The sequence below is a fragment of the Mastigoproctus giganteus genome, chromosome 6, assembly GCF_048544385.1.
Source record: "Mastigoproctus giganteus isolate SK-2022 chromosome 6, ASM4854438v1, whole genome shotgun sequence".
Taxonomy (NCBI): Eukaryota; Metazoa; Arthropoda; class Arachnida; order Uropygi; family Thelyphonidae; genus Mastigoproctus; species Mastigoproctus giganteus.
Genome location: NC_143580.1, coordinates 160,631,263 through 160,657,547, shown reverse-complemented (window position 1 = coordinate 160,657,547; position 26,285 = coordinate 160,631,263). Strand labels below are relative to the sequence as shown.

The 26,285-nt window shown below is 36.6% G+C and overlaps 1 protein-coding gene across 1 annotated transcript in view; it reads right to left on the bottom strand.

The window, feature by feature from the left end:
• Ino80 (chromatin-remodeling ATPase INO80) overlaps nucleotides 1-26,285 on the bottom strand; it is a 672,466-nt gene that overhangs the window by 188,035 nt on the left and 458,146 nt on the right. The window contains exon 25 of the mRNA XM_090376565.1: nucleotides 13,690-13,770. Within this exon, the coding sequence (XP_090232691.1) occupies nucleotides 13,690-13,770 (81 nt within the window). The remainder of the gene's footprint in view (nucleotides 1-13,689; nucleotides 13,771-26,285) is intronic.

The following is a 26,285-nucleotide window of genomic DNA, read 5'->3' as shown; positions in this document are numbered from 1 at the left end:
GAAATACTCTGTTAAATAAGGCTAGATGATCCTTAGATCATATTGAGGGGTGGTTTATCATTTTATAGCAGATGTCATCTGGCTCCACAGCATTTGCTCATGAGAGAATGAGTGCAGCACTTAACTCCCTCTGTAAAGTGCTTGTTGTATGGTTCATGCTCTTCTCAAGAGAAATTTGGTGAATTCTCACATTTTTCTTTCAGGACCAAGAACTCTGGAGGAAATGGTAATATTGAAGAAATTTTTGGAAATGTTTCCCCAAGAGTATTTGCAACTGCAGTTGGAGGATATGCATTTGGATAATCCATCATGCTTTAGTATCAATGAAGACCATGGTGGATATTTCTCTTTCATTTCAGAATCTTATCCCAGACAACTTTTGAGCTAGCAGCCTGGGTTATGAAGGAGGTAAAGTGGATCTAAGATTCCCTTTGGCTCTGATGTCACATATAGCATGGTTTGGCACATGCATATTAAAGGGTTATTAAATTTTCAGTGGTAATATCCCCCATGCCTTGTTTTGGGCTTTTCTTGCTGCTTGCATTCTGAATTCCACCAAGGTTTTGGAAATCACGTAAACGTTTTTTGAATTGCAACTACCGTGTGGACAATACCTTCTGAAATGAAAACTGCATTATTGATGGGCTGCTGACTGATTGACTCTTGTGATGTCAAATTGTGCAAGATGTTCGAAGGCATTCCAGTCAGCCTTATCAAACTTTTGTGAAATGGGATATCCTTTATGGTTAGCATGCTCTTTTTCCAGGTCAGAAGAGATATCACAAGGAAGTAATCACTCCCATAGGGATTTTCTTCAACCTCCCATGTGAACAAAGGGATGAGAGAAAGGGAGCAAATAGATCAATATAGGATAACTGTCACAATTTCACATTACATGTGGGATGAGTTGCCAGGCATAAAACAAACACAACACACCATATACACTGGTGTGCAAGGTCACAACCACAAAATCTTTACTCAAGGTACTCTTTACTGATGAGAGTATATTCAGTTTCAGCAGCCATTCTGGACGTCAGCTAATCTGGCGAGAGGTTGGCACATGGTATCACTCCGCAATCATCACTGAAAGGGATCGATATGAGGTGGTCTCGTTTGGGGAGGCATTATCTTGGATGGACATATACAACTCCAGATACTGGAAGGCGGTACTGCAACTGGTGCACGCTACTGTACTGAGGTAATCCTTCTCTACATGCGCCTGTTCTGAGGTGCCATTGACCCCAAGTTCGTGTTTATGGAAGATAACGGCACACCCCATTGCACTGCAGCTGTTGATATGCTTTTGAAAAGTGAGGACATTGTTCGTATGGATTGGCCTGCCGGATAGTTTCACATTACTTACAACAGCTCATCTTGTAAGTAATGTGAAAATATTCCAATTTGCTTTCTTTATGTTATATCTTTTGATATCAAAGAGGGATTGTTGGGCTATTTATTTAGTTTGAGAATAACTGTTCTATGATTTTATGTGGTCCAGGCTGGCTGGACAGCGCGGCCCACATCAGATCATAGAACATAAGGAAAACACCAGTATGTAATTTATAAGCTATTCAATTTATAGCAAGAGGAACATCAATGTCACTCTCCCACACAGTTCTGGTGAAAGTTGGCAGGTTATTTGGCTGATTCAATACTTGAAATATGGAGGTACGTATTCAGTAGGCATCTGGCCATTGTGTTTGCCTGCAAGACTGTACCATAAGGTTGATCGGCAGTTGACATCAGCACACACATAATGCCACTGGAATTAGGTAGCAAATCTATAACTACTTGTAAGTATTCAATACGGTGATTTATATCTTTGCACTATTCAATAATACATGGTCTATTGTATATTGAAATAAAATAGAACTATCCTGCAGCACTGGTGATATGTGCACACACTGCTGGGGAGAAGTGTCCCACCTTTCTGACTGTAAGGTCAGTATTTTTAACTACTATTGCTGTAAAATCATATTCTATGATTTACAGCCACTTGGGTATCCTTGATCCCTACCCATATGTGTGTAGGATTCTTAGAGTATCAAGATATATATATTATTTTTTCCTAATCAGTTTTATCTGATCTACAACAGTTCTTGCTCTTTGAGCATTCAATTTGACAAGATTTAAAGCTCTAGTCTCATTTATGTTTTCAATCTAGCCCATAATTTGTCCTAGACTGTATAAGTTCAATCATTTTTTTATTACAGGGACATTTGTCATCCCTGATACTGTGGGCATGGTCAGTCAGCCACGCTGCCTTGCATGCAGGCTGGTGATTTTTATTTTTGCCATTTTAGTCATAGCCAGGAACTGCACAGTGACCACAGACAGGTTCTTTCTGACTGCAGTCCCTGGCAGTGTGCCCATATTTGTGACAATTGTAACATTTTGTTATATGGAAATTTTTCCTAAATCTATGAGTGGTCCAGCCAGCATAGATTTTTTGTTGTGCTTTTAAACGTTGCCTAAGTCTGGGTGAAATTTCAGCAGTAACATTAAGCTGCCCATTCTTTCTACTTTCAGTTCATCTCTTCAGTATAAATTCATTAGCAAACATCCACAGTTCGGATGTCCAGGTTTTATAATAGTACTTGGTCATAAGCTCTCTTTCGGGAGTTGACTCTGTAATATCAAAATTTAATATATTTGGATTCCTTCCGTTTGGTTTGTCTAATTTTAAGCACAGTTTTGGTATTTCAGGGTGAATTTGTATCCTGTTCAAATCTTCTTTTGTTTTCACCTCTAGCATGACACCAGTATTTCTGGTTTTTCTTAGATTATTTAAGTAGATAACATAGTAAATGACATAAAACGGTATCAGAAAAAATGGATCAGCCACATGAACCCAAACCGGACCCAAAATTAGCCTTTAATTACAAACCTACAAGCAAGAGAGACAGATGTGGGTCAACGAAGACAATGATGGTGAGATCAAAGTGACCTCCAAGAGCTACAATGGAACAGGTCTTAAAAGACCTAAGCCAGATCAAGTTCATGATGATGATGATTACTTTTATCTTTCAAATGTGGTTTCAGTTTATTTATGACTGTTTCCTTAACAGGTTCACTTGTCTTTATATATGAGTCATCTTTTGGTTTCAGAATAATAATATTAGTTTCTTTAGCAGTATTTATCTGCTTAGTTATCACTTGATTTTGATTGGCATTTTCTTTTCTTGCACTGGTCTTTACCACTTGTGCACATGACATGATATTTATTTGTTTGTAATTCTCTTTTTCTTCAATAGTCATTTCGAGTTTGGTTTTCAATATTTGATTTTCTAGGTTAAGTTTTTCTAAGTTTTCTAGGTTCAGTTGTTCATTTTAGAACAGAGACAGTTCTGTTGGGCTGTTTTAAGCCCAACAGTTAACAATCTGCAATCTTACTGCAGATGTTATTCTATTGGTCTGTCACTAGTTTTCCAAACTATCTTTTCTTCACTTCTTTGTGGTTCACTTTCATTGATTTCCCTTATACAGTCAGTCCTCGTATAGCACGATAGTTGTATTCCTAGAAACCCTCGTGCAATGCAAAATCGTGCAATATAAACAACAGGCCCTATGGGAAAAATAGGGTTAGGTGCGGACCACCCAAGACTGAACACACATTAGTAACCAAAACATTACCAAACACAATAAATAGTCGTAAAAAAATACTTACGTATTCTATTACGTAATAAAATATTGCTAATGCTTTTGCTTCTATCGTAAGCAAACTTGTTTTTTGTTTGATTTTCTATCGAAACAGATGACAGCCGTTCCATCTCTTCCAATTCTTTGTATCTTAATCTAATGGATTTTAATTACACTTTGAGTTGTTCCTGCAATGAAAGTTGTTTTTATTTTCTCTGCATTCTTTGTAATTCTCGGCCTTGCCTCATTTAGGTCTGTAGCACGTGCTATATTACATGGTCTTTCATTTCGTTCAAAGCGTTTCACAATTCAATTTCATTTTTTTTTTCTGTCGACAGAGGCGGACTGGCCATAAGCCTTAACGGGGAAACCCCGGTGGGCCAGAGGCCGGTGTAATTTTGGCCATAAACCATAGTATGAGGCCACTATAAATTTTTATGGGTAAGAATTTTTGACCCAGTCCGCCTCTGTTTATCGATATTGCTTTTCTTTTTCTCTCTGAATCTGCAGTGTCTTCACCAGGACGCTTCCTTTTCACACCTTTTAAGTATTTTACTAATTTTTAGGGAATAAAGCATAATTACAAAATGAGGCTTGATACACATAAACAAAGCTGCGCGCCTGTAGCAACTGAATGAACAACACAGTAAAGGCAGAGATACACTATTAACACCTCACATTTTACTACAGCACATTTCTAGGGGTCACTACCATAAAACAAAAACAATTTACAGTTGCGTTTCTGTTAGTGGAATCTGTTATAAACTGGTAGTAAACTCGATCTAATTACAATAATACCGATAGCTGGAATTGTGTGGGTTTTTATGTTATTATGGTGAAATGTGTTTCCCCTTCACTGATATAAAAAACATAAATACATTTTCAGAATCTTCTCTTCATTCCTATCGTGTTACGTTCAGTTGGGTTCGACTGTTCAGCGTTCGACTGCCATTTCTTGTAAGCACAAAGGCGAATCGTGCATAAGCCAATTCGGTTCATGTTATATAAGATATCATTCCCCTATTTATAAATCGTGTATGATCGAATTCGTGTAGTGTAAACAAGTGTTATACGAGGACTGACTGTACCTATGTTTTCTGCTTGAGCCTTTTCTTTCTTAGTGCTAAAAGGACCTGGGGAACAGTTTCAGTTCATTCTTTGTTGTGTTATTTGGGGGTTTCTCTCAGAGAATTCCGACATCATGCTCAGAAAGCCCCTTCTTGCCTATATCCATATTTAGATCATTGGTTATTTTTTACATCTTATTCGATTTTAACACCTTTTTGCAATAATCTAAGTCTGTAGACTAACAAATCTAATGATACCTTATTTGATGGATTTGACCTAATAACACTCAAGTAACGTGATTTTCTAGCTTTGGCAGGAAAATCGCCTGAGCCAAAGTAGACTTTATCAAGATCTAAAAATATGTGTCAATCAATTCGGCCCCGGAGAGTTTGTGCAAAGCTCACGGTTTAGATTTTTTCTCAGTATAGTCTGTTTCTATGGGAATGGAATACACTTAAATAGAAAGGGTGCAAGAATATTTGCTGATGCTATCAAGGCAGTGTTAGGTGGGTTGGAAAACTGCTAGCTTAGAGGGGGGGGATTCACAGAGTAATAGATTAAGGGTAGCAACAAGCAGAGGTAAAAGTGATTCTTGCATTGCTTGTATTAGAATTAGCAGCAGCCTGAAAAAGCGAGGTACTGGGGATTTCAAGGACTGCTGGGAGTCATCGTGGAACAAAAAAATACATGAGTTGTGTTAGGGTAACTAAAAGTAAAAATAGGTGTATATATACTTGCATGTACACCAATGCTAGAAGTATAGTAAATAAATTTGATGAATTTAAAGTGCTGGTCAAAACATCAAAAAAGTGGATATCAGACACGTGGTGCCAAACGGATATAAGAAGTACAATGTGTACAGGAAGCAAAGACAGGGCATGAAGGAAGGAGGGGTTATGCTGTTAATTAAGAAACATAAAAATCTAAGGAAGTGCATCCAATTGACACTGGGAAAAGGAAAATGAGAGTGGGTGTATGTTATAGGCCTAATGAATCTGAGGAGTATAATGACCAACTGTGCAGAGAAATAGATTGGGCAAGTAAATCAGAATGTCTTATAATGGAGGATTTTAAATTTCCACAGATATTGACTGGAATTTGTAGTTTGGTCACTCGAACACATTAGTAAGGCTTTTGTGGATTTATTGGATGAGTTTTATATAGCAACATGTTTGAGAAGCAACCAGAGGGAGTAATTCTCTTGATTTGATTATCAACAGTGATTCTTCACAAGTTAAGAATCTGCATATAAAGGAATCTGCAGATTCGTAATACAGTGATCGCAGTGTACCGATGTGGGATTTACTTAAAAGATGTAACTACCATCACGGGTAAGGGTTTTTTTTGCTTTTGTAAAGGTGACTACAGTGGTCTCAGAGAGTTTTTAAATTCTATACAGTGGGATCAACTGATGATGTTACCAATGGTGAATTCTAAATCGGAAGGCTTCAGGGATTTAATCTTGGAGGATACTAGGCTTTTCACACCAACTAAGAAATACTGTTCAAGGTGTAAGCCTAAATGGATATCAGAAGAATTAATGCGGCCCGTGGCAGAGAAGAAAAACATGTGGGATGCATATAAATTATCAGGCGACACATAAGCCTATGGCAGATATAAGCTAGTCTGTAACGAAGTCACAAAAGAGGTGAGGAAGGCGAACACAGATTACGAGAAATCTTTGGCAACGGATGCAAAGAAAAACAGCAGAGTTCTTGAGTTATGTAAACTCTAGAAGTAAAGGGATGAATCAGATTGGTTCACTTAACACAGATGGTTTGACTATTGATGATCATGATCAAGTAGCTGATAAATTGAATGAGTATTTTGCATCTACATTCACACATGAGGAGTTATTCAAGGAGCGGAATGCCAGAAGATTATCAAACTCTAACATGCTATGTGATTTCATAATAACTGAGAGCAAAGTGGAGGAGAAATTGTTGACGTTAAACACAAGGAAGTAAGCAAACCCTTAGCCATAATTATGAAAGTTTCCTTGGACTCATGGGGAAGTCCCCATGAACTGAGGATGCGTGCAAATGTGTCCCCAATTCACAAAGGATGGCACAAGTAATTAGAGATCCGTTGGTCTAACTTCTGTTCCGGGGAAAATAATGCAGTCACTGGTTAAGGAAGCGACGCAGTATCATTTAGACAAGACTGCAGTAATAGTTCAGACACAGCATGTGTTTGTTAAGGGGAAGTCTTGCTTGACAAATTTGATTGGATACTATGATGAGATCACAAAGGAATGGATGCAAACAATTTTGATATCACATACTAGAATTTTTGGAAAGCTTTTGATACTGTGGTACATGGAAGATTACTGTACAAATTGGAGCAGTATGGCATTAAGGGCAAGTTGCTACAATAGATAAAAGGATGGTTGAGTGGGAGAAGATAGAGAGTGGTTATCAATGGACACTGCTCTTCATGGACTAATGTTATTAGTGGAGTTCCCCAGGAATTAGTGTTCAGGCCATTGTTGTTTACGGTATTTATCGATGATATTGATGAAGATATATCCGGGTTAATGTCTAATTTTGCAGATGATACCAAGGTTGGCAAGGTTGTTGACAGTAATGATAGTATGCTACTGCATGAAGATCTGGAAAAGCTGAGCCAATGAACTGAGAAATGGCAACTGAAGTTTAACATTGACAAATGTAAAGTACTGCATATGGGTAGCAGTGTAACTACAAAATATCAACTGGGTCAGATTACACTCAGGGTAGTGGAGAATGAAAAGGCCTTTGGGTAATTCTACAGTCAAATATGAAGTTTTCTGAGCAGTGCAAAAAGGCTGCAAGAGTAGCTCATGGTGTCTTGTCAAGGATATACAGGAATTTTGCTAGCAATGATAAGGGGAGTGATTGTCCCCCTGTATAAGGCAATTGTCAGGCCACACCTTCAGTTTTGCATACAGGTCTGGAGGCCTCATTTTAGGAAAGATGTAGATATGCTGGAACGAGTACAGAGAAGGGCAACAAGATTGGCGAGTGGAACAAAGGGTTGGGTTTACCAAGGCTTAGGTTCTACAAATTGCAGCTTCTGGAGACTAGGCACCTGCGATGTGATGTAATTGAAGTGTATAAGGCCTTGAATGGATTGAGCAAGTTCAATGCTAATGTGATTCTTCCTCCTGCTCAGAGTACTCACTTGAAGGGCATAAATTCAAATTGAGGAAAGACAATTGTAGAATAGATGTGTGGAAATTCGGCTTTACCCAGTGGGTGGTTGATAGTCGGAACAAACCCATCCGTTGTAGTGGAGGTCAGCAACTTAAATAAGTTCAAGGCAGAACTAGACAAATATTTGGAGTGAATGGATGGGTGAAATGGGAAGGCAATTTTTTTTTTTTTTGGCTGATGCTGTATAAGTTTGCATTACTGCATGATATGCCCTACTAATTCTAACTCTGTTATTAGAACTAGATTCCCCATACAAAACAACCTTAAAGTAACCAGTTTTAAATATGGTATACTTAAAAGTACGTGTTTTGGAAGTGGAAGCAAGTCTGAAGCTGAGACAGTAGGATCGCTGATGCTGTAGCAATCATGCTGTTCAAAAAAACTTAAAGTCACAAAAATATATTAAAGCAACAAAGAATAACAGCCTTACCCAATTCAGTTTCTCTTCATCTGTAATCAGCTTCAATGTCAAGAAATCCAGGATGAAATGCCTTAAAAAAAATCCAAAGTTTACTTTTCTTCTTTTCCTTGTTCAGATTACTGTTTCAAAACTTCTGATATCGTTTGCTCAGATCGTGTCAGTGAAATTATTCTTGTAGGAATGGAATCCTTTATTCCACACTCCACTTTAAAATCTCGTCCTAAACCTTGGTTTTCCAGTAAATGTACTAAGGCTGTTCAAGAGAAGAACGTTGCATATCGTAATTGGCTTGTTTCCAACTCTTCAGTTTCATTATCTGCCTACATCAAAGACACCTAAGAGTAGAATGCTTGGCTACCAAATGGTAGCTGAGAATTCTGGTCTCTTGCCAAAGCTATTTGCTGCAACTTTTGCCCATCTCTGTTCCCACTTCTGTCAAAACAAGATGCTTCTATTGTCACTTCAGCCAAGGATAAAGTTTACCAGCTAGCTTCCCATTTTTTGTCCAACTCGTGTATTAAAATACCTTTGTAAACCACCTCCCACCATTCCCAGTATGCTCCATTCAATGCCTCCTGTGGTCTTCTGCCAAAAGGGTGTCAGAAAGATTTTGAACAATCTTGATACTAAGAAAGATGTGGGTCCTAATGGTATTTCTCCACTTGTTTTCAGAACCTGTGCTCCTGAACTTACTCCTGTTCTTTGCCACCTTTTTTCACTTTCTTATTCCAAAGGTGTTTTTCCTTCTGCTTGGAAATTTGCTCATATCCAGACAGTTCCTAAAAAAGGGTGACAAATCCCTCCCACCCAATTATCATCCCACTGCAATTACTTCTACCCTTTCTAATGTAATGGAGAAATCAATTAACCACCAACTCTTAAACTATCTAGAAACCTTCCGCCGGTATGGATTCTGTCAGTGTCGATCCACTGGTGATATTCTGGCTTATGGTGACACTCCATTTATGGATTAATTCAATGGAAAAGTTCAGTGAACCACAAACAGTTGCTCTTGACACCTCAAAGGATTACAATCGTGTTTGGCATAAAGGTCTTTTAAACAAGCTTCCATCTTATGGTTTTCTCTCTGACCGCTCTCATTGAGGGTGATGGTAGATAGCCCCGTCTTTAACTTGTCTACTAATGCTGGTGTCCACCTAGGCTCAGTTCTTTCTCCCTCTCATTTCCTCTTGTATATGAATGACCTTCTTCCAATTACCGGAAATCTTATCCATAGTTTTGCTGATGATAGCACATTGCATTCCACTTTCCAGTTTGAGAAAACTTGCCCTGCTCAATCAGGTTCAACTTCTCGAATATCTGCTACCAATTCCCTAAATGCCAATCTCCAGTGGAGCAAAGACAACTTAGTTGATTTCAATCCTTCTAAAACTCAGTCCTGTCATATATCTCACAAAAAAAAAGATTCTTCTGCTCCTATGCTTATTTCTAGGCAAGATGATATATCTCTTTTGGCATAAGCACATTACAAATATTGCTTCCTCTCCATCTAAAAAACTGGGTTTTCTCTTTTGCTCTCGGCATTACTTTTCTTCCAAACAGCTGTTCACTCTGTACAAATCGCAAACCCGCCCTACCTTGGAATATTGTTCCCAGATCTGAGGCAGTGCCCCAAAACCTCTCTCAGGCTTCTAGATTCCATTCAGAAGAGGGCAATTAGGTTAATTAATGACTCATCTCTAACAGAGTCCCTCCACTCTGTCTCATAGATGTACTTGTCTGCTGCATGCCTTTTCTACAGATACTTCCATGGGCACTGTTCTTCCGAATTGGCTTCTATAGTTCCCGCTCTCTCTTTCAAAACAGTCCGAACACGGCCGAGCTGCCACCAGCCAACATCGATTTACTGTCCAATTTCAAACTCACAGAACTAACTTTTCATCTTCCTTGTTTATTCATTCAACTGTCGTTTTCTGGAACAACCTTTCTTCATACGTATTTCCTGAAAATTACAGTCTACAGAAATTCAAGTCTAATATCAACAAATGTCTTCTTTCATCTTCTCAACATCCAATCCATGCAGAGTACTAATTACTATAGGTTCTAATATCTCTCTTGTTTGGGGTTTTCATTAAAAAAAAAAAAAAAGCCCTCCTCCATGTGGTTAGGGGAGAGAATTAGCCAAGAAATTTCTAGGTGATTTTCTGCTGGCCCGCTCTACAACAAAACAATTAGACTCTCATATATATATATAAATATATATATACAGCAGGCCCCCGTTATAACACGGTTCACTTTATGCTGATTCGCTGTAATGCTGTTCTTATATTATAACCCGTATCTGACTATAATGCTGTCACAGATCACTATAATGCTCTTTTAAAGATTACATTTTTGGCATATTTAACAAAATCGTTTCGTTTTTTTTATGAAAACCCCAAACACAAAAGGTATCAAAACCTATAGTACTTAGTACCGTGCATGGGTTGAAGGAGAAGTATGGGGGGGGGGTGCCGGAAACTTTGCTCTAGAGACTAAACATGGGTTTCACCACTTCAAGCCTCCAATAAGCAAAGTGGTGGTATTTCACCGGTTGATGAAAGTCATGATGGAGTGATAGTTTGAAAATGAATATAAAAATACTGTTAAAATGTTTCTCACGCCGACTTGAGAAATATTCCCATGCTCAGTGAAATTCTCTCTCGCGCTAATTTAATTACAGTACAGTGACTTGTTATGAGTTCTGAGATGAACATTTTAAAAAATGATCAAGTGTACTGCTTGTAATATTTGCGTTATATGCATTTATCCGAAGTCTAGTCATCACTCAGTACAGTATTAGACATCGTGCATAACGGACAGTTTACTTGAACATTGTATAATAATTAATGCAACCAACACAGTTACATTTTCGAAGAGTTAATAATGGCCGATAAGAATGAAAATGCAACGTCTGAGTGCAGATCACGGAGCAGAAACTTTCAAAAAAGAACTTGTTAAAATTATTGAAGAGGGGTATTGTGTGTTATACTTCTCAACAAGTTTATAACATAGATGAAGCAGGACTTTTGGGGAAACGAATGCCTAAAAGAAGCTTCATATTGAAAGAAGAAAAACACATACCAGGTTTCAAAGGGGCGAAGAATCTGTTGAATTTATTGTTGGGTGGTAATGCTACGGGGGATTTAAAATTAATACCCCTTTTAGTTTATTTGGAAGAGGGCCAAAGTTCAACCCAAAATCTACACATTTTTCATGATTAAATTCATTATTTTAATTGGAATTTTAAGTTTAATTTTGATACGTAAGTAGTTACCACATAATTATATACGTATGTAATGCAGAATATTTTATATGTACAAATATTTGAATATTAAATACTTTGACCGACATTTGTGCATCTTTTCACTACCGTTTATTATTGATTAGGAAATATCCTATGGCACCGACCGCAACTCACAAATACATGTGTTGCCTTATGGGAATGCGGCGCTTGCTTATAGCTCTGTTTTTCCAGAACGAATTATCAGCATTAAGCGGGGGTCACCTGTATATATACTCATTCTCATGGTTTCCCTAGAAGCCCAACACACAAAACCATAAATACAAAAACCTATAATCCTATTCTCACACAAATAGTACTAATGTGTGGAAACTACAGAGGGGTTGCCTTACTTAGTGCAACTTATAAGATTTTATCTTTCATCCTGACTAGAAGAATATCAAGACTAGCAGAAGGAATAGTTGGTGAATATCAAAGTGGGTTTGATGTAGGGAGGTTGACTGTTGACCATATTTCCACCTTCAGACAGATCTTGGAGAAGTGCTACGAATATAATGTAGATCTGCACCATCTTTATTGATTTCAGCATGGCATATGATAGTGTGGATAGAGTGCAGTTGTTGGAAATGATGAGAAGCTTGGGAATACCAAAAAAAAAAAAGCCTGTAAGGCTGATGAAGATCATTCTGAAAGGAAGCAAGTGCAAGGTTAAGGTGCAAGGGGAATCTCTGAGTCCTTCAAAGTAGGGAGAGGGCTGAGATAGGGGGACCATTTGTCGCCAGTCCTTTTTTAACTTTGTGTTGGAGAGGGTTATGAGGAAAGTATCAGCCACCTCCAATGTGATCATATATAAAAGACTACCAGCACTTAGTCTATGTAGATGACTTCCAGAATATTTTGACATATTTTCCCAAATATTCTGAGGATAGCTTTTGAAGGGTTTGAGAAAGAAGCAGAAAGGGGTTGGGTTGAAGGTAAATGAAAATAAAACGGCTTGATTACAAGTAGGATGGAGAGACAAAGTACCCAACAGATCTGGCAAACAGTGAGGCATAGTTTCAATAGAACAGAATCTTTCAAATATCTGGGAGCTATGATTCAACATGATAATATAATAGTAACACCCCAGAAATTCAGGCTTGTCTTAATGCTGGTAATAAATGCTATTTTTCCCTGCAGAAACACTTTCAATCAAGGCTGCTCTCTAGAAGAACAAAATTAATTTTATACAAAACGGTGGTATGTTACTTATGCTAGTGAAACATGAGTGCTTAATAAAAAGGACAAAAAAAAATCTTTAAATGTGTTGGAAAGGAAGGTAATAAAGGAAGATAACGAAATCCTTGGCTTGGTAAAAGTCTGGGAAGAGTGGAAAATAAGGACAAACCAAGAGCTGAAGGAACTGTATGGAGAACAGGATATAGCAAGAGTGATAAAGAGCTCAAGACTTAGATGTGTAAGCTATGTGATACGAATGGGGGGGGGGGAACAGATAGCCAACGAAAGCAATGGAAGGGCAACCGGGAGGAAGAAGAATGAGAAGGAGTGGGTGGATGACATAGAGAACAACCTACGACAGCTTAGGGTGAGATGATGGAGAGCAATGGCCAGGGAAAGAGACAGCTGGAGAAAAATCGTTGAGGAGACCAAGGTTCTACAAGGACTGTAGTGCCATGGAGTAAGTAATTATAATTCTACCGCCATGAGAATGAACTGAAGGTAACCATAATACACAGTCTATTTAAGAAGTAGATGGGATTAGCAAGGTAGGAAAGGGGAAGGGGGATGCAGATATCAGATTTCTATCATAGACAAGAACTGATTGTATACATTATTCATTTATATGATCACCTTTGTTTAATATTATAAATTATCTAAAAATCAAAGTACCATAATCACCCCATCACCTGCTTACTCCTAAAGTAAACTGAGTGAGGTGGTGACCTTGAGTTCATTCTCTTGGCAGTATGACTACACATAGCATGCATGACTGGCCATGCAGAGTAAAAACAAACATACTAAACTTAGGATTAGAGTTAAGTTCTTGAAAAGTTATATTAAGTTTTGTCACAACTGAATTTTAAAAATTAAGAAAAATAAATTTACAGAGTAGATTTTCTTACCAGAGCTCTGCACCACTATGCCATACTGCTTTATGGTATATCCTATATGTAGCTTTCATAGTTAAAAATATAGCTAACCACCTAAAAAAAAAAAAAAATTAATAATAATCTTTATAATTATAAATAATGAGGATTCCTATCCATTACTACCCCATAAACAGATATACAGATCCACAGAGTATATATATCTATATAGACCCCCCCCCCCCACACACACACAGCTTTTGTAGAATGTACAGGAGAAACATTTTTCTGATGGAATAATGGTATCATCACTACCCCATAAACAGATATACACATCCACAGAGTATATATATATCTATATAGACCACACACACACAGCTTTTGTAGAATGTACAGTGGGTATCAGGTGCTCTTTAAAAAGGTTCTATATAATCTTTAACATTTAGTCTCTGGCAACACAGTCACAACAAGTCCAGTAGCTAATCAACACAATTAAAACACAAATTTTCTTCAAATTTCAAAATTTTAACTTTGTCTCCTATCAGAGAAAACATGTTTTTTGAAACAGCATATCTTTCTACTTCAACTGAGGTGAATGGAATATACTTAAATGTGCTAAATTTAAATTCATATTTAAAGAAGAATCCAGTTAAAACTGCAGAGTCCTCTAGAAGGTTACTGAGTTACAATGAGTTCTGTGAGCTGAAAGAGAATTAAAAGATGAGATTCAAATGGAAAGGATATATCTATCTATATAGACAGTGTGCACACACGTCAAGCAGAATGTTTCACTACATTTGTGAAATGAAAATGGTGGGGGTATGTATTCTTGCAAGGACAACTTCTGTTCACACAGAAACTGGACTACCAGTAGAGTTTGCTTAATAGTCAGTCCTTTAGTCCTATTCATCGGTTTCACCTTATTTTCTTAGTGTTGTACATAATCTATAGTTACAGTTCTTTAGTTTCCTGCAGCTTTCTGCTTATTACTCATATATACGACCAGGACCATTACTAGCATGGATGGGAAATCACATTCCCGGATAACTCTATCTACAAACTTTATATTCTTCAGTCACATACTGTTCACTTTCCTAAAATTATCAGTTTTCCACACTCTGGGCTATTAGTATAATACGGGAGTAGGAACGTCTATTTCTATCCTTATTACCTGCCTAATTTCACCTACTGTTGTGCAATATATGACAATATATTGTGTATAATTATATCGAGTTATTTCTTCATATATGTATTATTTTTTTCCCTACCATTCTTTTCTCTTTTCTTTCATATTTTCTTTCATGTAGAGATAAGAGAATACTTATGGTATTCTCTTCTCTCTACAACTTTTATTTGTTTACTCCTCTTATCTCTACTACTTTTATTTACTTACTTATTATACTATTATGGTTGTTAGATCCTTTCTGGCTATCATTAGGGCTAGAAAATGCACCACAGGACTAGAAAAAAGTAAACTGATTATGGACCATTGTCCATTCCATTAATCTTTACAATATATTATTATTATTATCAATTTATTTCTCTGTTGAAGTGACACCTCTGGGACAACCATTGTCTAGAAGGGTGAGAGTTACATTCTAAGTTGTGAAGTGGACCCCCATGAGCAAAAGGTTACAAAGTCCATGGGACGTTCACCCTGAAAGGTTGAATACAGAATTTTGGAATACACGAGTAATTATGCTTTTATAACAGAATATTTAAAATTTTGACATCTTAGGTTGGCATCTAGAATACTGAGAATATATAGTTAAAAGGGATCAAAATTAAATGCAGTTTCTGAGCCAAGTGGCTGTGCATTACAGTTGTACAAGATGATAGGATTCAGCAAAGACTTGCAATCTGTAGGCTTTTTTGTTACAGAGCTTTTCTGGTTCACTTCCTAGCTGATTGAAGAGTTCTATTGTGTTTGCTAGAAAAAAGTGACTTAGGCTGTCCAGGTTTTTTAAGTTGCTTTGAAGAGGATGTCTTGTTTTAGCAATCCTGGTGGCTTCTCGATGATAGTGAAACAAGCTGTCAACATTGGGAGTATCTAATCTTCCTGTTAGCAGTTGGGCTAATGTGAAAATGTTTCTTGTCTGTTTCCAGGGAGGAATGCTGAGATTGGAAAATAGGATGGCTCTAGTAAATGGGTGATTTGAGATCTGTTCAGCCATCTCAAGAGCCAGTATTCAATACTAAGGAAAGCTTTCAGGTTGCTCAGTGGGGCAGAGGACCAAATCTGTGAAGCACACAGTGGGATGGGAAGTATATTTTCCAAGATATACTTTTTAACAAGGTCTGGGTTTCTAATGCCATATGCAGCCCAGAGCACTGCATATGTTTTTGCTTTGATGTAATCAAAGTGCTCGGAGAATGTTAGTCCCTCATTACATTTTAGGCCAAGGTCTACGTGCAATTTAACCTGTGTAACTTTGCATGTGCTTACCAGCATCATCTGAGCAGATTTGCTTGGGTTTAAACGTAGTCCAATACAGTTGAGGTAATGCTCCAGTTCTTTTATTATGGTATTAGCTTGTGATTTGTTTGCTTAACTTGCTGTAGATCTTTAGATTTGACGAAGAATTTCAGGTCATCAGCATATGTAATAAAGTTGTCTTTATGGGATGCGAAAAATGGTTTACAGATTGAGGCATCTTTCCTTCAGAATGTTATATAAAATCTGCAGGAGATTTTATGTAACATTTTTTTAAAATCTACAGGATTGCCTTGAATTTTGAAGTAGAAAGATAAAATTTGTTCCAGTGCCGTTATAGAGATATTGTCAAAAGCTGCGGATATGTCGAGGAAGATAATATCGAGCTGTTCCTTATTGTTGAGAGCTTTCTGTATCTGGAAAAGGGTCTCAAGGAGATTTGTGATGGTTGCTCGTCCAGTGTAGGTGCAGAGGACGATGTCTGAAGCAGTGTTGGGTGAGAGCTGAGAGAAGGGTCATCTCAAAAATTTTCAAGATGATGCAACTTATGGCTATGGGTCTATAGACTTGGGCACTTTTTGGTTTCTTTATTTTGGGAATGGGCCTGACTATGTAGCTGTTCCATACAGGAGAGAGAGTACCTTTTTGAATGATTTCATTGAAAGTGTGATGCAACACCTCAATAAAGTAAGGGCTGCTGATTTTTGCCATGAAAAGAGGGAAGTTATCAGGACCAACAGTTGCTTTATTAGGAAGTTCATTATGGCTTTCATGAGGTTTTCTTTGATAATTGTTAGAGGTATTTTTCTTAGTTAGTTTGTAACGGATTCTTCTTTTTCTGCGATTCAGTGAAGTAAATCAGTTATTCTCTTCCTGTTTTCTTTGGTTGCTAATTCGTTGGGTGCGGGATGTTGTCCAAATGTCTTCTTGGACCATTCGGTAAAGCCCTTGGCAGTCATGAGACCCTTTTTTCTGTTATCACCAATGAACCTTTTTCCATGTTTTAGTTTTGATATAGTAAATAAATTTGATAATTTGAAGTGTTGGTCAAGACATCAAAGGCGGATACTGTTGGGATATCAGAGATGTGGTGTCACACAGATATTAGGAAAGCAGAATTGCAATTTGGGGAGTACAATGCATACAGAAAGGATAGACAGGATAGGAAGGGAGGAGTACAGCTGCATAATGTGCTTTTCTTTTCAGCTTTATAAAGTGAGCACACACTTTTTTGTACAGAATGTAGTCATTAGGATGTCCTGTCTTCAGCCATTTCCTGTAAAGTCTTTGCTTTTTACAAAAGACATTTTATTTGTGGATTAAACCATAAGGATAACCAGGAAATCCAGTTCTTGGATTTCCTGGTTATCCTTATGACCCTCGATGCTCCTTCACAGGCAGATTTTGTGAGCTTTAGGGCCAGTAGCTGGAGAGCTTCCTCTGCCGGCTTCGTGTTTAGTTCTTTCCATCTGTATTCTGACCCCCACTTTACAGTATTAATCTGTTCCAGAGACACAACTGTATTGTGAAAATATTGTACTGTGAATGCAATAACACATTGTTATTTGGTAATTCGTTCCAAGACCTTGGAAGTTGAAATTTTTGCTATATATTTAAGCTATTTATCTCTCTAAAAGGTGATGTGTATAATGAAAATTGTACATATTGATTTGAAAAAAATTGATTAAAACTAATATATTGATTAAAGCATAACATGAAAAAAAATCACTTGAACTAAAGGATGCAAAAACATAACACACGGCCAACATGTTTACAAACACTGCTATTGGCTGAGAGGAAGGACCATGTGGTCCGGATGGAAACAGTTGTAAGCCCATCATAAAGTGAAATAAGTATGTGCTGGCTAACATGATCACTGGTTAGTAGAATCAGTAGATATGTAGAATTTATAAAATCGAATTTCAAAAACCAATTCTCAAATCATTAAAATGCACTACACTTTCATCAGTATCATATGTTCGGTTATAAGAATCAATTTGAATGCCTTTGACATAGAGTAAAAAAATGTGTGGAGGTCCTAAAGTCTTGAAACTTTATTAGACAGTTGGACAAACAACTTGAGTAATTGAGACCTGCTAATTTGAATGCCTTTGTGAAATTTTTTTTTCTAAAGCACATTTAAAACAATAAAAAAAATTTACAGTTTCCGGTTTATTGGGATTTTCTGTTAGTGTAATATTTTATAAACAGTTAGTAAACTCAATCTAATTGCAGTTGCGATAATACTGTTCTAGAGACATTCAGGAATTTGGTGGGTTTTTTCATTATTATGACGAAATGTTTCCCCTTCCATGAAATCTTCAATCATATAAAAATTCATAAATAAATTTTCAGCATCTTCCCTTCATTCCTATTTTTTAAGCTTCATAAACTTGTGTGTGCCATGTTCTTTGTTATCGAATGTTTATCTTTTTTACTGTTTTAAATTTTACAACCAAAAAAAAAAAAAAAAGTCACTGAACAGAAATGTCAATTAGTTGGTAGGTAGTAGATAACTCTCTACGTGATAAATGACTCTCATCAACTGGTGAAATACCACCACTTTGCTTATTGGAGGCTCGAAGTGGTGGAACCCATTTTTAGTCAAACCCATTTTTCAAAAACCAATTCTCAAATCAGTGGAACCCATTTTTCAAAAACCAATTCTCAAATCATTAAAATGCACTACACTTTCATCAGTATCATATGTTCGGTTATAAGAATCAATTTGAATGCCTTTGACATAGAGTAAAAAAATGTGTGGAGGTCCTAAAGTCTTGAAACTTTATTAGACAGTTGGACAAACAACTTGAGTAATTGAGACCTGCTAATTTGAATGCCTTTGTGAAATTTTTTTTTCTAAAGCACATTTAAAACAATAAAAAAAATTTACAGTTTCCGGTTTATTGGGATTTTCTGTTAGTGTAATATTTTATAAACAGTTAGTAAACTCAATCTAATTGCAGTTGCGATAATACTGTTCTAGAGACATTCAGGAATTTGGTGGGTTTTTTCATTATTATGACGAAATGTTTCCCCTTCCATGAAATCTTCAATCATATAAAAATTCATAAATAAATTTTCAGCATCTTCCCTTCATTCCTATTTTTTAAGCTTCATAAACTTGTGTGTGCCATGTTCTTTGTTATCGAATGTTTATCTTTTTTACTGTTTTAAATTTTACAACCAAAAAAAAAAAAAAAAGTCACTGAACAGAAATGTCAATTAGTTGGTAGGTAGTAGATAACTCTCTACGTGATAAATGACTCTCATCAACTGGTGAAATACCACCACTTTGCTTATTGGAGGCTCGAAGTGGTGGAACCCATTTTTAGTCTCCAGAGCCAGGTTCTGGTCAAACCTTCCCCATCTCTTGCATCATGCAGTATGACTGATGTCTTTTCAGTTTATGATGGATATCATGGCAAGGTCCAAACTTCCTTACATTTCGAGAGTACAGCTCTAAATCAGTGCTTGCAGGCCAGCCGCCAGTTAGTACACCAGACCGAACATATTGGTAACTCTCTAGGAGGCTTCCATATCAGCTAGTGTATAATCTTGCTACCTCTACTCTGCCAGATAGTGACTGGAGGGAGTCCAAGTAGCGTGTATGCAGGGGGCATTTTCGAGGCCATGTTATATCAAGGATCTGGGTATATTCTTACGTGTATGCCATATCCAAAATTTTCATTACTTCATACAGCATTCCCCCCCCTCTTTTCTTACTATCGATTACACCATGAATTGTCAAACTAACAGAGTAAGCTTATCTGCAAAAAGATCTACACTTCCCAAACACTTCCTAGTCCATTTCACAAATGTATGTTGTTGCAGTTCTAATCTCAATTATGTCCATTTCCACTTGCAGTCTGCCAAACCCAATGTACTTTTTCTGACAGAATCTCAGTTATTGGTTAATTCAATCACCACTCATCTCAGTTGCCCAAATTATTTGTTGTATGATTCCTTTCACCTTTGAGTGTATTCGCTGTATGATTCCTTTCACCTTTGAGGTGAAAGGAATCATACAGCGAATAACTTGTGCATATGTCCGTTCCGATAATCCTGTCAGAGACTTGGCAATTTGGAATCTCCTCTTTTCGACCTTCTCTGGCTTAAAATCTCTCTACCTCATTCTGACAAATTCATATGTTATCTCTATCATTCTCCCAACTCCACTAATCACTTGGAGCTCTTTGACTTCCTCTCTTTGCAACTTGACTTTCTCGAGTCCAACTTTCCTAACAGTGAGTTAATTTTCCTTGGTGATTTTAATGTTCACAACTCCAGCTGATCAAGGTGCTGAGGCTTTTGCAATTATTAATGACCTCGCACAGATTATTCATTTACGTACCAGAATACCAAACAATCCTAACCATACAGCCAACATGCTTGATCTTTTTCTCACAAACAACCCTTCTAAGCACACGGTCGAATTAAGTCGTCCTTTAGGCACCTCAGATCACAACTTGGTGATTGTCTCTTCTCCAATGGAACCTTTATCTCATGTTTGTTTGTTATTTGTATTTTTAGCAGCATTAGAAACTAAGGCCATATTGCTTCAGGGATATGCGGTGGTCATTCCCTGACCCTTCCGTATCCTCCGTATTTGGTGGTCACGGGCTCGAACCCTGGTCTAATCAAGAAGTACACGCTTCTTGATTAGACCGGGGTACGCACTGCTGCTCTTGTCCACCTGGCAACGGAGGCACCCTTTATCTCATGGCTATTCCCAACCTTGTGTTGTTTGGCATTGCAAGAATGCAAAATGGGATGACCTGCGAGATTTCTTTTCTTTTTTTCCTTGGTTGAATTACTGTTTCAAAACTTCTGATGTCAACATTTGCTCAGATCGCATCCATGAAATTATTCTTGTAGGGATGGAATCCTTTATTCCACACTCCACTTTAAAATCTCATCCTTTATCTAAAACTTTATCAAATTTATTGGTTTTCCAATAAATGTGCTAAGGCTGTTCAAGAGAAGAATGTTGCATATCGTAATTGGCTTGTTTCCAATTCTTCAGTTTCATTTTCTGCCTACAACCAAAGCTTGCAACAATTGTAAAGCAGTTATTAATCAGTCCAAACTAGATTTTGAACAGGCTAAGAGTAGAAAACTTGCTTCTTGCCCTAATGCTAGCAAAGCTATTGGCCGCAACTTTTGCCCATCGCTGCTCACACTTCTGTCAAAACCAGATGGTTCTATTGTCACTTCAGCCAAGGATAAAGCTGTCCTGCTAGAATCCCATTCTTCTTTTTTATTCTTAACGTTTTTGAAAAGAGAATCTGTTCTTCCTAAAAATGCATCTTTGATGAATTGATCATCAGAAAATGGTTTGCATTTTTTTGCAAGAAGATGACTTGCTTTAAATAATGCTACAGTTACTGCTTTAGATTGTAAATTTCATGTAGAAATTTTGTTGTGCAAGTAATCTGGATTTAAGTTCTTTTAATTTATTTTTTCTAAGATCACTATTAGGCAGAAAATCCAATTGGTATTTAAGATTGGAGTGTTGAAGTGCCTTTCTAAATTTCCTATTTTGGGTATAGCCACGGAAGCATTACAAATAAAGTATTCTAGTTCCCACTCTTGATAAAAATGATACGTGTTACTCTTTTTCGTAGGATTCATTTTAAATGAAAGAGTATTAAATTAACGTAAAAGTACTGCCCAGTTATTAATATTAAGTATGCTAAATAAGAATTCGACACATACAGTATGCTCTCCACAATGTAACGGCGTGAATTTTCACAAGAGACACCTAGCGGCTGTTCGGCAACAAAAGTAGTCAAGTGGTTCAACGGATTTGCAAGAAGCATATGCAGTGGGGTGCATAATAATAATAACATTTAGACTGACTATTTTTTATTTATATTTAAAATTCATTGTAATTGACCAAAATTAAAGCCACGATCGATTTTTTGGCCACCCCTGCTACATTTCACTCACTCACTCACACACACACACACACTATGCTGCCACTTTATTAGGTACACCCCTGCTGTGCACACAAATGGTTTGTATTTTCAATTAACTGTATTAGTACAGTTGTACTAGAAGTAACTTCCTAATTTTTTTCGAAATTATTAGCGATGGATAAATTTTTAGTGAAAGGAAATCAGAAGAGGCAACTGGATAACAAGCTAGGAGAAAATACCAAAAAGAAAAACGAGCAACCATCAACATTAAAAAAAAAAAAGGAAACAGGTCGTAAATATGATGATGATTATTTGGCGATGGGATTTTCGTAGTAGTAGATAAATCTAGTAACTAAGATTGTCCTTTACCTTTTTTGTGAGGTATATAAGCTTTAAAATTGTCGAATGAATCAATGCTTCCGAGTAAATTGCAACGTTCTATTTCTATGAAACACGAGAATTTATCATCCAAAACTATGGAATATTTTAAAAGACTGCAGGCCTCTACTAGAAAACAAGGTACAGAATTTTAAAGTATGGCTAAAATATCTGAAGAATAATCGTCGTTCAACGTATTAATAATTTTGGGTGACTGTTTGTATTGCAAGTAGATAATTCTACAGATATTAGCGGGAAAACCCAATTAATGGCATTTATCGAAAACAACACAATTATTATTTTTTTATTATTGTTGTTGTTGTAAAGAATTTTTTTTTTTTTTTTGGCTGGTGCAGCATAAGCCACAGGTTTCCTTGCACTATATGGCTAATAACAATGATAATAACAATATAACTTACTGAAAGAACAACTGGCCAAGATATTATTGAAGTAATTAATAATTTACAAAAGTGTGGCACTTTATGGAAGTCGTGTGATGGCTTAATACTACCGATAGTGCTTCTGCAATGACAGGAGCACTAATAAAAGGATTTGTAAACTTAGTAAAATGATGCAATTCAAATACATGTATTATTACAACACACTGTTTTATATACAGACAAGTAGTAGTAGTAGTAGTGGCATGTGATGCAAGAAAGCAAGTGTATGAGCTTATGCAGCATCAGCCAAAAAAACAAAAAACAAAAATCACCCCATTGCCTCCAAATGCCTGTCCAGTTCTTCCTTAAATTTATTCAACCTATCAACTTCCACAACATACATGCTCAAGTAAATCTACATCCTTCCTAAAATGAGGCCCCCAGACCTGTACGCAGTACTCAAGGCATGGCCTGACCATTAACCTTATACAGAGGGATAATCACCTCCTTTTCCCTACTATCAAAGTTCCTGTATATCATTGACAATAACCCATGACCTGCTCTGGCAGCCTGTCTGCATTGCTTAGAAAACTTCATATCTGACTGCATAATTGCTCCCAGGTCTTTTTCATTTTCTACCACCCTAAATGTAGTACACACAGTTGGTATGTTCCTCTGGGATTACTTGTCACTTGTCAGCCCATCTGCCCAAGTTTTCTAGGTCCTGTTGCAGTAGCACAACTGCTGTAGATGTCTTCTCATTGACATCTTTCCTGATTTCTGCCCAAACATGGTCAATCCATTCCTTTGCCATTATTGGATCTGCAGATCGAGATTCTCCCCTAATTTTTGCATAAAAAAAAAAAGGTTTTTAAATCATTCCAGCCAATTGTTGTTACCAATAAAATCATCACATCCAAAGTGTTTAGCAACTTTTTCTGCTTGAGCCTTCAAGATTGGACAGTCTATTGAAAATCCAGGACTTCTTTGTGTGGTGAACCATTGAAGCAATGCTTACTCAACGTTTGTAACCTTACAATTTCTAAATTTTTTTTTTTTGGTTATGTTCTTTTCCAGTGCCAATATGTAAACATCTTTATTCTTCCACAATGTTGATACACTTGAAGAGGATAAAGAAAACTTTTTACACACTTCAACATTTTTTGCACCACATAATAATTTCGACTTTTTCGCGAATCGAGTGAGACTTTCTTTTGTTACCATTTCCAAAGGAAAGGTGCGTTTCTAACTGATTTTACTTTAAAATGATAAAGTGATCTGCATACAAAGTTCATAGAAGTCCCGAAATGGATAAACGTTCCTAGAAGTCCCAAAATGCATACAAAGTTCTTAGAAGTCCCGTTTCTAAAATTCTTGGAAGTCCCGAAATAAATTTATGGTTCAGTGAATACAAGACAATCTGTAAATAGGGTAATGCGACAAGCGGAATGCCAATGCACTATTGTATAGGCCTCCATCCCTGGAGGACAACAAGGTTATAAACCAGCCGCTAATCCGATGCAGGTGGTCATAAAGCTAAGTTGCCCTTTCATTTTCGTCTATTCCAAGAATTGGGTTTTTCCGACAACCAGAGCAATTAAGAATGTTTGCATAGTTATCAAAATTTGTTTGTTATATCCATGTAGTACACTCGTTATAACAGTGAGCGACAGTATAAGAATATGCATAAATTAAAATCATTATGGCTTTTTGCTCGTTACAGCCATGAACTCGTTATTTCCGTGCTCGTTATAACCAAGTTTGATTGTATAATTTTTATTTATAATTTAAAATTTTAGCTTCTTTTAGTAAAGGTTGAGAAACTCTGACATATACAGTAGATTCTCAATTTTCCGGAAAATCCAAAAATATCGAAAAATGTTCAGCAACGTACCTAATAAATATGGCGATATATAAAAAACAAAAAAAAACTTACTATGCACTACTCGTGTCCAATATGCACACATATTGGACACGAGTAGTCAATGATGCATACACAGGTTAAAAACATACCTATAGGTAATGTGTATGCTTGTGATGGGGGTGCACAATAATTTTCACAATATTTTAAAAAGTCTATTGATTTCTTTAAAACATGTTTTGTTTTTAACATATTTTAATTTTATGCAAAATAGGAGAGATAAGCGAAAATCAATTTACTTAGAAAAATACGAAAGTATAGAAGCTTGTTTTTTGTCATTTGCAACCTTTTGATGATTGGCGCTTTGGATATTTCTTCAAACCATTTTTTCCACTAGAAAACTATTGTTTTGTTGCTCCACGTAGTCAAGAAGTGCTTCTGCATGGTTTTAAGCAACACTGGCTAAATTTTTGTGACAATATAAACTCTTCTTCAGGTTCACCATTATTATTTAGTGGTGGTGTAGTAGTCGTTACATGATATAAAATTTCTTCATAATTTAGTACTTCATGGCCAGATAAATCTTTGTCAGAATCATGAATTGAATGCTCATTGACACATCCCCATTCCCCAATTTGTTGCAAATTTCATAACATTTCTGGTACCAGATGGTCACAGTTTTCTTCAAATCCTAAGAATCCTTCATCGTTTGCTGGTAAAATTTTACGCCAAGACCTCTTTAAGGTTATGCTTTTTATTGATTTCTATGCTGCAGAACCTTTGTAAATTGCGTTCAATTTGAAAAAACCAGTCAGATTTTTTTCAAAATTTCAATAAGACATCTCCAATTCAATCCTGTTTCATCAGCATGGTAAATTTGCTCTGGCACAAGTTCACTGGTTTCAATAAATTTTTGAAACCCACTGGTGAATTCTTGGGCGGCCAGAGCATCATAACTTAGTTTTTCAACTTGAATGGCAATTTGACGATGCCATGCCCCTCTGTTTAAACAAGATCAACCATCCAGAAGATGTGGTAAAATCATCCTGCAATTTTAATTCACCAAAGAAATATTTTGCCTTGGCTCTTCTGCTGTTTGTTTGCTAAACCTCAACACCATTGCCTTGTCTAGATCCTCGTATGTAGACTGTTTCATTATTTTTCTGATAATCATGCCTTTAATGCTATCAGATGTGCCTGCAAAATCTAATAGCTTCCCTTTATTTTTATGATGTTGCATATGTTTAGTCACCAACATTATAATGGTTTATTAAAGATTTAATGGATGCCCTGTTTTCAAAATTTTGAATAATTTCAAGTTTTTGTTCAATTGAAAGCAAATCTCTTGTGTTTACCCATAATTTTTGCGATTTCTAAACAATATATATATATATATATATATATATATTATAAAAAAATTGACATCCCTGACATAAAAAATGAAACAAAATTTGTTTTGCGGTGCGACTGAACACAATAATCCATGTGTTGCACTAAAACAAACTAAACATTTGTCTTCTTTCTACTGTTTTTGAGTGGTGGTTGTGAAGACAGCGGAGGTTGCGGGAATAGGTACATTCATCTCCTAATCACTACTTATAATGCTGCTTCTTGTCGCTTATTTATGACTTGCAAAACATGTTTATTTCTTGAATTTC